This window comes from Sarcophilus harrisii, chromosome 1, assembly GCF_902635505.1.
Source record: "Sarcophilus harrisii chromosome 1, mSarHar1.11, whole genome shotgun sequence".
NCBI classification, from domain to species: domain Eukaryota; kingdom Metazoa; phylum Chordata; class Mammalia; order Dasyuromorphia; family Dasyuridae; genus Sarcophilus; species Sarcophilus harrisii.
Window position 1 is genome coordinate 61960603 of NC_045426.1, and position 18127 is coordinate 61978729.

Consider the following 18127-nt stretch of genomic DNA (forward strand, 5'->3'; position numbering starts at 1 on the left):
TGTGGCGTTTCAATGTGATTGACTGATGGGCTCACTGATGTCTCCAGTCATCCCCGCTTACTTAACGGGATAACTATGACAAGCTGGGTAGCGATGTAGTAAAGGTTTGCGTATTTATATCAGGTCATTCGAAATTAGCGATTTGAAGAGGCCTGTGTAGTCACACATCACACACACACACACACACACGCACGCACGCACACAATAAAATGACGGATTTAATGTGGAAAAACACAGATCCCGAAGGCGGGGGCCGTTCTGCCCCGGCGGCCCGGGGCGAGGGGAGGGGGGACAGGGGAGGAGGTTGTCACTTGCCCATTCCGCCCAGTTACCCAGTTTCGAGCTTTATCGGCCCCGGTGCCGGGAGAGCTGCGGGGTCGGGGCGCGGTGTGATGGGAAGGGAGGAGGTCCTAGGGGGCCGGGCCACAAGCACGGGATTTCCGCCTAGGCCAGGCCGTTAGGTTGAATCCTGCGGGCGAAGGCCAGGGGGAGAGTCCGGGGCCGGAGCGACCCGAGCCGGGGCCGGGCGAGGGCCGGGCTGGGGAAGGCGGGGCGACTCGGAGCATCGTCGCTGAGTCTAGGACTGGGGGCGGGGACAGGGCCCGGGCCGCCGAGACGGAAGCGATGAGGAGGCGGGGCTGGGCGTAGCCTGGGAGCGAGACTCGGAGAAGTCCGCGGGGCTGGCGGAAGATGACTGAAGGCACTGGCCAGGCCGGGCCCGGCATGGGGACTCCGGCGGTGCTGCCGCTGGACGGGCTTCTGCACGTCTTCTCTTTCCTGGAGCCGCCGGATCTGCTCCGCGCGGCCCAGGTGGACAAGGTACGGGCCGGCAGCTCCTGCTTATCCGCCCGCCCGCGACCCCGACGGGCATCCCACTCCCTGTCTGGTCCGGGCATCCCCGAGGCCCTGTGCGTCCGCGTCCCCTCCCCCGCCCCGCCGCCCCGCAATGCCGGGGCCCAGCCCGGCGGCGCTGCCCGTGGGCTCCCGTGGGACTAGCGGGGTTGGGGCGGAGGCATCGGAATCCCTGGACAGCCCAGCGTCAGAGAAGGGTCCGGGCCGAACCCATTTACCGGTTCTGGGCTTCTGGCCCACGACGGGCCTGTGCATGACATCATCTCTCCTGCTTACCTTGGGATTCCTCAGTTTCTCAGCCCCTGCCATTTCTGTCCTTTATAACACAGAGCAAAACCTACAAGGCTGCTCTTGGGGCAGTTTGGAGAGGCTTTATGTGAAGTCCCGGGGTCTCGACCAGGCCCATCTCCTGCCCCCTTCCTCCCTCCAAATTACCCCCCTACACACACACACACACACACACACACCCTGCCATGCTTCCTGAATGTAAGCTAAATGGAATAACCCTAGATACGGGATCACGAGGGGGATCTGAGGGGAAATTACCTGGCAACAGAGGCAGAGGTGGGGGAGATTTGATTCCCGGTTGGATGTTTTTCACTAGCCTTACCTCATTTTGTGGTTTTTGCGGGGAATAGGATTTGAGGACATCTAAATAAATAGATATTTCCTCAAACGCATAACCCGAGGGGAAAAGGTTGGGGGAGGGGAATTCTGCTTTCTATATGATTGGCATTTGTTTTAGATAGACATGGGGTGGGATCTAGGAGTTCAGATGATGTCATTTTCTTTGCAGTCTTCCATAGCCACTGAATAGTCCCTTATCTCCATCTCCATCTTCTTTAAAGATCAAAGACTTAGATTGGCAGGTAGTCTGAGCTAAGGGTCAGAAGCTCTTCTGTGGCATGAGACCTGAAGTTTATTGGAAAAGGGGGAATCAATGGTCTGGGTTTTTTTTTTTTTTTTTTTTTTTGAAAATAAAAGTAACCTCAGCTAAAGCCTTTTTTTCCAAGTTGAGAAAGCTAAAATTCAGTGATTTGGCCAAAGATAACAGCTTATAGAAAAAAGAATTGAACCTAGATATCCTGATTCTAAATTCTTTCCTTGAAAAGCTACCCTCCATGTTAGAGTAACATTATGGCAACTTGGACCTGAGGTTATTGGTTTTAGAATAGATAAGCCTGAGATTTCAAAAGAAGATTGGAAAGACAGAAGGTATACTGAGCCTGGATGGTGAGTAGCCGAGTTCTAGTTCTCTCCCATTCTCCTTTCCTTCAGGATTACTCCCTGAGAAGATCCAGGACCATCTCCAGTCATCCTGATCTATATCTTGCCATTGGATCTAGATGACTCTGGAGGGGAAAGAGAGGCAGGTGATCGTGCACAGCCCTTCCTCACTTAAATCCAATTCAATTACATGTCATGGCATCACCTCCCTGGTATCATGGTCCTCTTTGAGAATGAAGGACAAACAACAATTCTCTGAGAGGACACTTACTCTAAAAATTAGAGAATGAGTCAAGAGACCAGAGTAACAGATATTTCCTCGAATGTTTCTCCTTTTCTTTCCCCAGGTCTGGAATGAAGCTGCTGAGTCTGCCTTCCTGTGGAGGTGAGTCAGTGAGTGAGTGAGTGAAGGAAGGAAGAATGAGGTTTGGAAGCTCAGGGAAAGAAAACAATCTATTGGCCTTTTACCAAATACCTGCCCTCTGCTCAGCCTTGTCTTTTTATGGGGCAATAAAGAGCAGAGGAGAGTGATTGGGGGAGATAGGACTTGTGATTTTTTTTTCTTCATTTGTCAGGAATGGTTTGTTTAGGATAATAACATTCATCGATGCTCCTTCAGTTTTTCTGCCTTTCTAGTCATTTTACATACCTCCTCTTTCTTCTGCATTCTACTTTTCAGGCAGACTAGCTACTGGTCATTGAGAGCTCAGGCCTTATCTTCATTGCAGGTATTCTGTGTCTTCTTCTGGGATCCCCAGACCCCTGGTGTATTTGAACTTCATCTCTTATTTCTGTGTCTTTATTGAGACAAATATTGTAATGTATTCCTTTACCAATGTTTTAGAAAAGTAATGCAGTATATCTTTAGATACAGAGGACCTGAGATCAAATTCTCCTTTAATGATTTCTACCAGCATGATTTTGGAGATGTTATTAAACCTTTCTTCATCTGTAAAATGGCATCTGAGGTTCCATCTGTCTCAATATAAACCTTCTTAAACTGTGGGTTGTGACCCCGTATGAGGTCACAATGGGGGAGTTGCAAAATTATAATTTATTATCAGTAAATATTTGATTCACCTACCTATTTTATATACCAATATATTCAGGGTTGAATAAAATTTCTCAAGTGAAAAGAGGTTGAGAGTGGAAAAAGTTTAAGCTCTGATCTTCTGATCTTAGAATCCTTAACTTCCTTTAAAGCTCAAGTGCTGGAGCTTAAGTGAAAACTTTCTTGATTCCTTCTGGTTTTTAGTGTTGTTGTTTTTTTTTTTCTTCATATTACCTGTATGCAAATTCTTCCATACAAGGGCTTTTGCTTTATTATTTATTATGAAGGATTTTTGCTTTTAATGTACAGTAGTAATATATGTCTTTTGATAACTATATGGACCATTAAAAAATCCTTTGTGTAGCAGACCCATTTCTTGAAGGAAGAGGCGCTTTCTAGAGAAGAGCCATATTTCCTGCCCACTTTGACATTATACCATCCTTGGAATTATAGTACATGACACCCTGCTCCCTAGAACCCTTCTTCCTTCTAACCTCTCCCAGGGTGCTAATCAGACTGTCTGGATAATAATAATGATAGTTAGCATTTATATAGTACTTTGAGGCTTTCAAATATTTTGTAAACACCATATTTTATTCTCTACAATCTTCAATAAAGTAACATAATTATCTCTGTTTTACAGATGAGGAAACTGAGGCAGACTGGTTAAGTGATTTGCACAGGATGCACAGTAAGTGTCTGAGGTCAGATCTCAACTTAGGTTTTCCTCACTCCAGATCTAGGGTTCTATTCAATTCTACACCTATCTACCTTCAAAGAGCTTACAGTTTAGTTTACAGGAAAAACCATATATAGTTATATAGATACATACAAAATAGATAGAAGGTCATTTGGGAGAAAAGACTTTAGGATTTGGGGGAACATTAAGAAAGGCCACATAGTGAACATAATAATGAAGCTAAGCCTTGATGGAAACTAGGATTTCTAATAGGTGGAGCAAAGAAACGAATGCATTCTAGTGCAATTGTGGATGTTGTATATGGAGTGTTATAAATGTGGGAAAATAAGAGTCAATTTGGCTAGATCACAGTATTCATAAGTCGAAGAAATAAATAGTAAAAATATAATAAGGCTGAAAAGGAAGATTGAGACCAGATCAAAAAGAGGCTTTAAATTCCAAAGGAGTTTTTATTTGATCATAGATTGTAGAAGCAAAAAGGGAACCATCACATTTCTTTTGAGTAAGAGAATGATGTTTTCAGAGCTGTGCTTTTAGGAAAATCACATTGACACTTTTGTAGAAGATGAATTGGGGTAAAGAAAATCCAATTAGGAGGCTGTTGTGATGGTTCAGGGGAGGGACAATATGTGCTCGAACTAGGATGGTGGATTGAGTGAAGAAAAGGGGTTGGATGCAAGTCATATTGTGTGAGTAGAAATGATAAGAATTGGCTGGAGAACATACAGGTGAGGTATTTGAAAGAGAGAAGTCATAAGTGATAATAAAGTTGTGAGCCTAATTGACTAAGAAGATGGTGGTTCACTTGACAGAAATATGGAAGTTTGGAAAAGAGGAAGATTTTTGGGGGGAGGGAGGAGGAGAGTGGATGCTGTTTTAAATGGGTAGAGTTTAAGATGTACAGGTATCATTTGGTGATGTTGAATTGGACCTTGAGAGAAAATAGACTGGATTTAGAAATCTAGGAGTCATCAACATAAAGATGATAGTTTAATTCGTGTTAATTGATGAGGTCACCAAGTGAGAAAGTGTAGAAAAGGAAAAGGAACCTAGGGACAGCACTTAATCCAAAATTAGGGAGTGTTATACAGGTGATAACCCAGCAGAGGAGACTCAGAAGAAATGATCCAACAATTAGGGGAAAAGCCAAGAGAATAGCTGTTTCATGAAAAAGAATGAATTCAAGAAGGAAGTAGGGAGGGGGGAGGAAAATCACTTAGTGACAACATACATTTCAGAGAGATCAAGAAGGATAATCAGAGAAAAAAGACCATTCATTGAATTTGGCACGTAAGAGATAACTGGTAACTTTGGAGAGAGAAGTTTCAGGTTAGTGATCAGGTTGGGAGCCAGAATACTGAGTTGAGAAATGAGTGAGTGAGAAGAACTGAAGTGGGTTGAGATTATAACGAGTATAGGCAGCTTTTTCAGAAAATTTGGTTGAGAAAGGGAGAAGGAAAATAGGAAGATAGTTTAAGAATGATATAAGGCTTAATGAGGACTTTTTAAGGAGGGAGGATGCTTGAATGTGTCTGACAGCTAGGAAAGAACCAGTAGGCAAGGAAAGGTTCAGAAGGTAGCAAAGAGAATAGAATGCTGGGCCTGGAGTCAAGAAGGCTCATCTTCCTGAGTTCAAATCTGGCCTCACACAAATAATAGATATATAACCCTAAACAAGTCACCTGTTTACTTCTGTTCCTCATCTATAAAATGAACTGAAAAATGAAATGGCAAACTATTCCAATATCTTTGCCAAGAAAACCCCAAATGAGGTCACAAAAAGTTAGACACGACTGAAACAACAATGGGGGTATACATGATCAAGTGCAAGGTTGTTTGGTACAGCAAATATTTTCACCGTTTTCCACAAATGGCATTTGTGCCTTAATTCTGTCTCCTTTCCCATTTCAAAAAATGTAAGAAGTATGAACAATGAAAGAATGGAAGGAAAAGGACTTTCTCAAAGATAATTCATATAGACTTTAAAATAGCAGGACCATGTTGTCACCTTCCCACTATTTTGCATGACTACTTGGTTCCTGCCTGTACCACACCCCTTGATAGGCAGGCTAACAGCCCCAGAGATTAGACTAATCTCAGGTGGGCCAGTTACCTACCAAGGACCTTTACCAGCTCTAGAAGTGTTTGTCACTACTCAGACTCCTGCTGTTTTTTCACTTCACTTTGTTCATCTGGTCTTTCCATTCCCACCCACCCTTCTCTAGGTCTGACATTAAAGGTTCCATGTGGTGAAAATTCAAAGGGGCTGCAGAGCAGGAGAATGTTGGAACATTAGCAGTTGGAGTGTATATCCAAAAAGGATTTTTACCAATTCTTCCTCAAAAAAAATAAATAAATAAATAAATAAATTCACTGTAACCTGGCAGAAACCTCAAATTCCTCTCCTAAACAGATTTGGGAGGAAAAGAAATTCTCCATATCTCTTTCTTTCTTACCCCTCCCTCTCTCTCCTTCTCTCTCAGTCTTCTCCTCTTCTTCTCTGTCTCCTACTTCCTCAATTTCTCTTTCTTCTCTGAGTTGAATCCTGGGAAGATGAATAGATAGACAGAAGATGATAAATATATAGATAGATAGCCAGACAGACATATAGATAGACGGATAGATAGATATTGATAACTATCTATCTTTATATCAGAGAGCCTAAGGAAAGTATAAAAAAAGAAAATGTCCTAAAAGAGTGAAGATTGACATCAGAGATTCCCAGATTTCAACCCTAAATAAGAAAGTAATTAAATAATAGTTAGAACTTTGAACCAGAAAGGAGAAAGGCATGCTCACAAAGACCCCAAGAGTGTCTGGAAGTCCATATAGACTAATAGATACAAAGCTTAGAACAGAATTTGGGAAAATAGCTATGGTATATACTTAAAAATCAAAAAAATAATTTTAAAACTTGGTAATTCAGCAAAAACTATTAGAGCAAAGGTAAAATATGAAAGAAGTTGAGAGATATCCATTGTGGAAGACAAGTGATCTGGAAAACAGGGCAAGGAGACCAAAACAGTGCTCCTAATGCCCAATTTATGAGGGAGAGAAAGTAGAAAGGAAAACTAACTGTAGCCCAGTGTCACTAAGGAATGTATAACAATATTGATGCACATATATTAAATAGTATTATAGTAAACTGGCATCAGTGATATATTTAAGGACTCTATTGCTATGGTTAAATTCATGCAAGGGATTCAGGAACTGTTTTACATCAGAAAAAAATTGAAATAGAATCATATTACCAATTAAACAGTAAAAATACATGATTATAACAAACCCTTTGCTAAGTGTAGTAGATATTAATGATCACTTTGTTTTTTCTTGTAATATAATCCTCAGAGAATTTCATTTTTCTTAAATCACTTTCTTTCACAAAAGCTACTCTTTATACAATTCAACTTAGAGAATTTCACTTTTTCTCAATCATTTTTTGTAACACTCTAAAACAGCATAAGCATATGAAGACTCTTCCTTTTTAAGATCAAAAGCATCTAAAATCAAGAGCAAGCATTATTTGTTACAGAGAAACATTAAAAGTTCTTCCAGCTGTTACACTAGTATATAATTATACTACTAATTATAGCATTAAAGTAAGAAAAAAAATGAAGGGTGTAAGCAGAGGCAAGGAAGAATCAACATCTGGCTTTGCACTTGATTATAGGATCATAGATATAGAACTGGAAGGGACCTTCCCCACCTCCCCCACCCTGGGGCCTCCAGAACACTTTAATAGCACATGCTTTACATCCCTTGCATTCATCCTTTTCTCTCCACTCATGAGTCCACCCCTGTAGCTCACATTCTTATGCCCTCTTGCCTGGACGGTCATGGCAGACTAATTGGCTCTTGCATTCAGTTCTTCCATATACACTTCAATCCATCCTCCACTGAATAGCCAGATTACCTTTCAGCCTAATTCTGACAGTATTACTCTTATACTCAGTAAACTTCCTTGACTCTCCATTGCCTCCAAAATTAAATACAAGTTGCTATTTAGTCTTTAAAGTTTTCACAATATGGTTCCAGCCTTTTCCAGAATTACTTCACATTGCCATCTTCACCTACCCTGTGGTCAAGACAAGACCCTTCCTCCTGCTTTTTTGTACATGACATTCCAGCTACCATCTTTGTGCTGGCTGTCCACCATTCTGGGAAATGGCCTCTTCCTCCCTTCTCCTGAATTACAAAACCTTTGCTGAACCACTTAGCTGGTGATACTTACCTCCCTCCTTTCTCCAACTTCAAATTGTCTTCTATATATTTATATATACCAGTATATGTTACATGTTGTCTTTTTTTCAACTAGACTATGTATGCTCCATAATGAGACGTGGTTTTGTATTTTGTTTTTGGTTTGCTGTCTCCAGCACCTAGCACAGTATTCTCAAATATTAGACTCTAAATAAATGCTTGTTGATGCTTTGATATTCCATAATAAATGCCAATGGAAGTATCTGTCCTAAATGTAAAAAAGGGAATGTTGTGTAAAAAAACCCCAGAAGAATGGAATGAGGTATGTGTTGGATCTTTGATTAAGGAGAAAATAACTAGAGACAGAGAAGATTCCACTAAAGAAACAATTTTAATCATTTGAAAAGGAAGGTCCAAAGATGCCTTGAGATATGGCATTGTGGTAGGCATATATGTATGTAGCCTCCCTTGGGGAGTATCCTAAAAGAGAATACTTATGTTTTAAACAAAACAAGTTCAAGCATGTATGTTAAAAATCAGCTGCATTATTTTATGGTCACACCTGGCTGATTTTAATTAACCTTGGCATTGACTCCTAGGTACTTTTGGTTGAATTACTTACTCTTCTTTGGAAAATGGTTCTTACTAAGAATTTGAAGTTGTTTCCTGTGGCCAAGGACAAAGACCAAAATGGTTATGAATACCTATTGTGTATTGGCCATAAATTTTGCTATCATTTAGTGTTAAAAGATGAAGATGATGGGTCAGAATTTTGTAACTACATAAAATAGACAAGTGACATTTAAAAAGAACTTGTGAATTAGTATAATTGATGCCATTCCCTATTAAATAATGTTCTTCAGATCTTTATGCATTTTCCTAGAAACAAACCTGTGAGATATATAGTGAAAATATTGTAATCCATATTTTATAGGTGAAGAAACTGCAGCTCAAAGAAGTCACTCTACTAACTCTTTGGATTTTTTTTTTTCTTTCTAGTTCTAACACAGTGTTTCCTAAAATGTCCTATGATTCCTGGGACAAAGATCATTTCATGATCCCTCATGAAAGCCATAACTGTTAAGCTTCTCCTCTACCCTCCCCCCCCCCAATTACTTTGTATTTATTTTGTATATATGTTTGCATGGCTTTTTTATTGTTTCCCCCCGATGGAATGTAAGATTTTTTTGAAGGCATGTACCATTTAGGGGTTTTTCCCCCTTTTGTCCTTGTTTGTATCCTTACCACTTCAAACACAGTAGGTGCTTAATAAATAATTGTTCAATTTAACAATATGTATTTCAGATTTCTCCCTCCAGTGAGGTTCACCTAAGCCCAAAGTTTTGCACCTGAATGTTATTTTTGTGGTAATTTTCCTGATAATGAAAATATGTGACCTCCAAATCACAAAGTTTCCCCTGCTTTATAGTCAAGAATAGCATCACTGTAGGCATTGTAGGATCATTCTTCCCACTCCAGCCCTTCTGTCAAATTAAACTTCCTCAAAAGCAGATCACTCTCCCTACACTATAAATATCTAATTCCCTAGCCCTTCCAGGATCAAATATAAAGTCATCTGTTTGGCATTCAAATCTCTTCATAACTTGTTCCCTTCCTCCCTTTCTAGTCTTCTTTTTTTAAAATAGCGTTTTATTTCCTCCCCCAATTACATGTCAAAACAATTTTTAGTATTCACTTTTACAAGATTTTGAGCTCCAAATATTTCTCCCTTCCTCCTTTCTCTCCCCTTTTCCTAAAATGGTAGGCAACATAATACAAGTTATGTATGTGCAATTATGTAAAACATTTTCATATTAATCACATTTTTGAAAGAAGAAACAGATCAAAAAGGAAAAATCACACACAAAATAAAATACATGAAAAAAGTATGCTTCAATCTGTATCCCGAGTCTATTAGTTCTTTATCTGGTTATATATAGCATTTTGCATCGTGAGTCTTTTGTACTCCTTGGATCATTGTGTTGATGAGAAGAGCTTTCATCTTTCCAGACTTTTTACATCTTCCTTACCACTATGAACTTTGGGGATCCAGGGACCCTGGCTATAACTCATATAGTCCATCTTTAAACTTCAAGAAAGAATCCCTGAGGAGTACTAATCTCACTCTTTATTTCTGCCCCCTGATCTTTCTGGCTTCCTTCAAGTTGGTACTAAAATCTTAACTTCCACAAGAAGCTTTTCCAGATCTCTTCCTTCTCTCTGCTGATTATTTTCCTTTTTTTTTTTTTACTTTGCTAATCTCTTTTTTTTTATTAAAGTGTTTTTTAAAACATGCATGAATAATTTTTCAACATTAACCCTTGCAAAACCTGGAGTTCCAATTTTCCTCCCCTTCCCCCATCCCCTCCCCTAGGTGTCAAGTCTCCAGTATATGCATATTTATATATATAAATACATATACATATTTATACAATTATTTTGAACAAGAAAAATCAAATCAAACTGGAAAAAAATGAGAAAGAAAATAAAGTGCAAACAAACAACCCAAAAAGAGTGAAAATGCTATGTTGTGAACCACACAGTTCCCACAGTCCTCTCTCTAGGTGCAGATGGCTCTCTTTATCACAAGATCATTGGAACTGGTCTGAATCATCTCATTGTTGAAGAGAGCCACGTCCATCAGAATTGATCATGGTATAATCTTGTTGCCTTGTACAATAATCTTGTTCTGCTCATTTCACTTTCTGCTGATTATTTCCAATTTGCCCAGTATGTAGCTTGTATTTAAAAATTATTTGCATGTGCCTCTAGTTGTTAGACTATGAGTTCCTATGGGGCAAGAAGCGGGGGGCATTAATAAATGCTTATTGCCTGAGTGCCCTGGCCACTCGCTTCCTGCAACTTGCTTGTGAGGGGCATGAAAAATCATTTGGGACCCAAATGAAACCTTGTCGCTCTCTTTTAGGAGTCTGAGCCTGAGCAGATGGACTTTTTGTAACATTTCTCAATCAAGTAAAGGACCACAGACATGGAAACAGTACTATCTCCAACGTTCTCAAGTGGAACACCAAATGGCCCGTGGGAGGCCCTCACAAGATTTCACTTGCAAAGCCATTTCAGGGCATGAAGGTAATAAATACTAAGAGGAAACACAACAACCAGCACACACACACATGGACACACACACACACACATACACACACATACATCTTGAAAGTTTGTAGAATGCCTTCCATACATTATTCTATGAAAGGCTCACAGCAATAAGAGGTGCATTATTTCCATTTTTGCAGAAGAGAATACTGAGTCTGAGCAAGGTGATATGATTGTTCAAGATCATACCTCAAAGAAGTGGGATTTGATATCTTCTTGACTCATAATCCAAGACCCAAAGAAATATTCTGGCCCCCACCTCTCTTTCCCATTTCTTTTATTATAGTGACCATGGGACTGTGGGTTAGAAGAAAACAGATTCACCTTGGGGTTTTTTTAAATATCAGGAGAGATTATAACATAGGATTTAAATTCTGAGCTCTCTCTCAAGGGAGGAATTCTTTCTATCCTGAATTCTTTCCTAAATGATACTTCATTTAGAATCATAGAGCTGGATTCAGGAAATGTGTTTTTTCAGCCTCTAGTGAGCTATGTCATCCTAGCCAAGTCATTTAATCTCCTTTACCTCAGTTTCCTCATGGGGACAACAGTCTCTGCCTTGCCTAACTCATAGTTTGTCATGAGAGAAAATAAGATGATATATGGGAGCACCGTTTAAGAATGCATCAAGGGCTATAAAGTTAGTATTTTGAAACATGGATTACCAAGGGACAGAAGGGAGCAACAAGGGAGAAATGAGGTGAGGGCTATATTTGTGGACCTGCAAATCATTTGTTCTAATAATGCTCACATTCAACAAAATCTTAGGGTTCTTTGACTTAAACACCAAATTTTTTCTGAATTCATTTAGAATCATAGAGTATCACATCTGGAAGGGGCCTTTTAATATAGAATATTAGAGACTTTAGACTAGACGTTTCGACTAGAAGGGACCTTCAAATATAAAATACTTAAACATCACATATGACTCTAAGGCTTAGAAAGAACCTTGCAATGTAGAATATTAGAGTAATAAGGAATTTATATAGGGGTGTGTGTGTGTATATATATATATATATTTTTTTTTTTTCTCTAATCCAATTTGATTGTGTAGATGAAGAAACTGAAGCCCAAGCATAGGAGAATACTAGGATTTATTTCATTTCTCCTAAGCAAGTCATACTTGCTGAGGGACCTCAAGCCCATTTTCCTGGTCATTCCACAGCCAAGTCAATTTTTTGAAGAGAGGACCAGGCTAAGAGTTTCTCAGATACCTTTATCATAATTTAGTAGAGAAACTCAGTTATTTCATCCTGTGGTCAAAAGGGGTCCACTTGCTTTTCATTTCAGGAAAGATAGATGGAATAGCTTACCTCTCAGCTGGTGAACACACGTTTGATGGGCAGAAGAAGTCAGTGGTGTGCACTGTGTCAACAGACTGTACTGTCCGTGCCTGGAATGTGCAAGAGGTAAGTCCAGCAGGAGGCTTGGAGGTGCGGTGTTCCCAGCCAAAAACCTAATTGATGCAAAAGCTGTGTTGACAGATTCCTGGAATTGCAGTGGACACTGCTCAGTATTTTAAATTTAATTATGGCCAGCCCACACTTTTAGAAATAGTCCTGCAAAGAAAGAGCTCTGTGGTAATTCTCAGTAGGGGGATAATGCTTCCTCAACAGCAATCTTGGTGCAACTCATTTTCAGTTCTCTTATTGTGATTTTGTCACCAAAGAAATTCCAGGTCTGGGAACTGCTCCCATTAATATGGATCAAAGCCTCTGTGTGACTTGCTAAATAAGTTCTGTGGAGTTTCCTGAGAAACACAAATGTTAAGGTACTTTCTCAGGTCACGGAGTTAGACAACGTCAGAGGCCAGCAATTGAACCTGCCTTCTTGATTCCAAGGTCAGTACTCTATCATTTATGCCAAATTGGCTCTAACATTAATTAATAAGAATTACTTTTAAGTGCATGGTAAAGTAGCATCTTGATATGCTCTTTAGGACTCAGTATCCTAATTTGCGAAATAAGAAGGATGTACAAATAATCTGGGTTTCTCCCAACTCTAATTTTATCATTCTATGATCCCATCATAGGGACATCTAGGTGGCAAAGTGTTGGGTGTTGGGACTAGTCCAGAACATTCATTCATCTTCCTGAGTTCAAATCCACCTCAAACACTTAATAGCTGTGTGATGCTGGGCAAGACACTGAATCCTGTTTGCCTCGGTGTCCTAATCTGTAAAAATGAGCTGAAGAAGGAAATGGCAAATCATTCCAATATCTGTTGTTCCCCCCTAAAAAAAAGCCCAAACAGGGTCATGAAGAGTTGGTCACAACTGAAATGACTCAACAACATGATTCTTTCAGTAAGATTTTACCCACTAATTCAAAGTTACCTCACTAGTATAAAATTGGTACCAAGTGATATATTCCTGGACATATCCTCGGGGTATGTGTAAAATTGTTGTTAATTTAATACTAAGTTACATATATGAGGGAGGACAATTTTTTAATGGAATGTTGTGGTGACATGCTTTGTAAACCAGATAATCTCTTTGTAATGCAAATAATTACCCCCAGCTTAGCTCCTAGATCTTAACTCAAACAAACATTCTTTCAGTGCTGATTTTGTACCAGACATCAGGCTTGATTCAGGGAGTACAAAGTTAAAAACCAAATAATCCCTACCTTCAAGGTGCTGATAGTCTATTGTGGAGAGGACGCAGGGCAAAGAAACCATACAGAAACAATTAAATACATGAAAATGTGTATGAAATCATTTTGGGGAAGGATGAGAAGGACTGTGGGTAGGAGAATAAGGAAAAGATTTGGCACTTGAATTGATCCTTGGTGTAAACTAGGGATTATAAGATGTAGAGCTAAAGAGAGAGCATTCTAGGTAGGTGAATAAAGCCTAGATACAAAGAGAAATGGAGGTAGCTAAGTGGTACAGGGGATAGAGGGATAGGGACCTCACCTCCTAGCTACTATGAAGGTATAAGACTGGAAAGGGGGAGTCAGGAAAGGGGGAAGGACAGAGGTACACACTCAGGGTTTGCCACATCACCCCAGAACACCCCGTCCTTAGGTCACGCCATAGATCTGGAAGCTGCTGGAGAGTTTATCTTCATCTCTGATGCACCCAAATGCTTGAGTCAAACACCTATTCAGCTGGAATTAGGCAAAGAATATCTGTGCATGTTCTGGATAAACCATTTGACATATAATTAGAAGAATAGTTTAGATGGCCTCTAAGATCTCTCCCAAACTCTAAATATCTAAACTTTTGACTTCTGTGAAGGACCAAGCATATTTTTGCATCATTTGATGCATCTGATCCTTCTAGTGTTAAATATACTTGGCAAACTCCCTATTTTCAATGCAACTGTGGTGAGTGTAGTGAAAGAGCAAAGACCTTTTGTATTGTGAATAATGACCTTTTCGTCCCCAGCCTCCTTCTAGTTGCTTTCTAAGTCTGCCTGCCATTGCAGTGGCTCTAGGACTGTGGATAGGAGGCCTACTCCACTAGGGCAGATTAATTCATGAAATACTCAATTTAATCCATTTATTGATTTAATTAATCAATTAAAAAAACTTAATTCATGAAATACTCAAGTCTCTTTCACATGAGAGGTAAAAACAGAGACTAAAGAGACCTCAAAATGGGTCCTTTTGTTTTAAGCCCCAGATTAGGGGGTGATATCTATTAAAAACTAAAGAAAGCCATGTTGATTCCCCACATTGTCCAAGCCATGGATCCGTTTCTTTGTCTTAAAAATCATAAAAAGTCAGAGCTGGAAAGGATCTCAGAGATCATCTGGTCTGACACTCAAGGACCTGCCTTGGTCATGCTTCTGGTTAAAGTCAGAGCCAGACCTCCAACCAGGATCTTAGGTCCAGAGGCTGTGCTGCTGCCCCTTAGTTCTCCAGCTCAGTAGATATGGAAGAAAGTGAAGGGCACAGAGGGCTTGTGACCCCGAGAATACTTCTCTTGGTTTCATTTGATGATGTAATCTCTGGAAGCCTCATCTGGCTCTGAGTCAAGATTTCCAACATGTTGTGGAGGTTGGCTGAATCATTGAGGTGACATAAATACGGAGACAAAGTTCAGGGAAGAGTATCAGTTTTGACACTAATTTTCTAGGTGACCTTGGGTAATTTACTTCCATTTTTTATTGGGTTCCCAGGGCCTCTTTAAGGCAAGGAAGTTTAACTTGATGGTTTTTAAATTTCTTCCAAGTGGTTCTAGAATTTGAGAACAAGAACAAGAAAAGTGTTTGAAGGAAAGATAATTTTTATTAAGCCAGAAATTGCAGAGAACATTCTGCTAAAGTTTTTCAATTCAGTGAGCACTTAACTAAGCACCTACTAAAGGCAAGGCACTATCACATAAAAGAGTTAGGAAATTAAATCTGACATGGACTCTGCTTTTAAGGAATTTATAAACTAATGGGAGAGGAAAAATACACAGATAAGTGACGATCCTTCATGCCTGGAGCGCTCTCCCTCCTCTGCTCCTTCCTGCTTCCTTTTTTTAAAATTATTTTTTATAATGATAGCTTTTTATTTTCCAAAATTCATACAAAGATAGTTTTCAACATTCCCTCCTATAAAACCCTGTGTTCTAATTTTTTTTTTCCTTCCTCTTCTCCCCTCCCCTAGACAGCAAGCAATCCAATATAGGTTAAACATGTGCAATTCCTTTAAACATACTCCCACATTTGTCATTCTGTATAAGAAAAATCAGATCAAAAGGGGGAAAAAACATGAGAAAGAAAAAAAAAAGCAAACAAACAACAATAAAGTGAAAGAACTATGTTTTGATTCACATTCAATCCCCATAGTTCTCTCTCTGCATTCGGATGGCTTTTTCCATCACAAGGCTATGGGAATTGCTTGGCTTCCTTTTAGTCCCAACTAAAATGTTACTTTCTATAGGAAGCCTTTCTCAACTTCTTTTAATTTCAATGCTTTCCTTCTATTAATTATTTCCTAATTATGCTATGTATAGCTTACTTTATATATATTTGTTTGCATGTTTGATCCTCTATTAGATTGTGAGCTCCTTAAGGGAAGAAACTATTTTTTGCCTCCTTTTGTATCCCTAGCACTTAGCACAGTGCCTGGCACAAAGTAGACACTTAATAGATGTTGTTTGATTGATGGATGTAAAGGCAAATGAGCTAAATGGAAATGAGAGATCTCAAAAGGGTTGTGACAAATGTGAGGAGGAAGAAATCCTGATCACTGATTATTTTCAAGAGGGGATAAATGAGAAGAACAGATTTTTAGGAAGCTTTCTTGAAAGACTTAGCTTCTGCATTGGACTTGAAAGGCTGCAGATTAACAGCCTTTATCTGTGTTTATCTTACAGGTTAGGGAGGGTGGTCTGTTTCAGGAATGAGGAACTTCTTGATAAGTAAGGCCCAGAAAAGAACAGAGAGAAGAAGATAAGGAAGGATTACTTGGTTCTCAAGTCAGAGAACTGCATTTAGAATTGATCTCTTACAGTACTAACTGACTTTCCACTATAAATCTGATTCTAGGGTGGAGTTGTTGGGGGGGGATAGAGTTTTTCCTGGAACAGGAGGCACAGAGTGACCCAGAGCAAAGCTAGAGAGGTTGGTTGGGAGGGCCTTGAATGCCAGGATAAGGAATTTATTTTATTTCATAGGCAATGGAAAGCCCTGGAGATTGTTAAGGTAAGAGCAACATCAATGTCAGTATTGCTATAGCAGTTCTCACGAATGGTAAATGATGATCATTTGTTTTCCCAGGGCACTCAGATCTGGTCCAGTCCTATTCAGCGGGCACCACTGAGGAGCATCTTGACTATCCCTGAGCGTCAGCTAGTCATCACCGTGGATGGGCAAGGGACTGTCAAGGTGTGGGATGGACAAACTGGGAAGGAGCAGGCTACCTTTGTCACCTCCTCTTCCTGCTGTAATCTGGTGCTCTGTGAGGGACCAGAAGGCCCCTTCTTGACAGTAAGTAGGCTTGAAAGTGTTTGACTTTGAGCAAGTTATTTTCTCTCTATGGACCTGTTTCCTTATCTGTGAAATGATGAAGCGCACACAATTGGTTTTCAAAATTTTTTTGTGCCATGGACCTCCATGGGTCGCCTGATAACTCCTACAGACTCCTCAGAACAGTGTTCTTAAATACAGAAAATAAAATCCATAGGATTATAAAAGAAATGAGAATCTAGGGAAATAAAAATATCTCTTTCCCCATTTAAGTTCCCACTACACCCCCTCCTTCTAGATTTACTACAGATCCCTTAAGAGTCTCACAGACTCAGCATAAAAATCCCAGAACTAGATTGGCTCTAAGATCCCTTCTAATTACTATTATTATGCTTCTAACTACTAAATTATGCCCAGAATTCTGTGTTCTGAGGTCCTTTCTATTTCTGACATTCTGTTTTTAGGCCCCTTCTAATTCTGTGCTCTAATTCTTTTAGTTTTAATCATCTGTGTTCTAAGGCAACTTCGATCTCTGGCACTGCATTCTAAGTTTCTTACAGCTCTGACACTGTGTTCTAAGATTCCTTCTAATTCTAACATTCTGGTTCTAAGGTTTCTTCTAATTTTGATAGGATTGGATCTAAGATCCCTTCTAGCTTAAACATTCTGTTTTCTAAGATTTCTTCTAACTTTGACATTCTGTATTCTAAGGTCCCTTCAGAAGGTTGCTTTTAGCTCTGGCATTCAGTGTTTTATAATAGAATTAAAGGGAGATGGCAACATAACATAGTGGAAAGCAACTCTTAGTAATCATAAAGTGCAAGAAATTGATCTGTATAGATAGAAGGAAGGAAGAAGGAAGATGGGCCGATCATAGGCAGATTATCTATTCTTTAAATAGCTATTTGGCTCTTATGACTCAAACAGATAAACATAAGAATTTATCTTCAGTCCCAGAGAACCCCTTTCCATCTTTGCATGAGAGTGGCAGCCTGAAAGAAATGGAAGCTAAGGATGTTGAGAATCAACTGGAGAATGGCTGAAAACATTGTGTTATTTTAATATACTGGAATACTAT

The 18127-nt window shown here is 39.7% G+C and overlaps 1 protein-coding gene across 3 annotated transcripts in view; it reads left to right on the forward strand.

Moving 5' to 3' along the window:
- The first annotated feature begins 596 nt into the window (after window positions 1–596).
- The window catches only part of FBXW12 (F-box and WD repeat domain containing 12), a 33477-nt gene continuing 15946 nt past the window's right edge, over window positions 597–18127 (forward strand). Inside the window, exons 1-5 of one of the 3 annotated variants that reach the window (XM_031956748.1) lie at window positions 597–819; window positions 2427–2464; window positions 10957–11120; window positions 12435–12553; window positions 16861–17070. In XM_031956748.1, the coding sequence (XP_031812608.1) occupies window positions 691–819; window positions 2427–2464; window positions 10957–11120; window positions 12435–12553; window positions 16861–17070 (660 nt within the window). In that variant the 5' untranslated portion in view covers window positions 597–690. Of the gene's footprint in view, window positions 820–2066; window positions 2086–2426; window positions 2465–10956; window positions 11121–12434; window positions 12554–16860; window positions 17071–18127 lie in introns of those variants that run through there. The other 2 variants (XM_012543701.3, XM_031956738.1) reach the window with 2 other exon arrangements.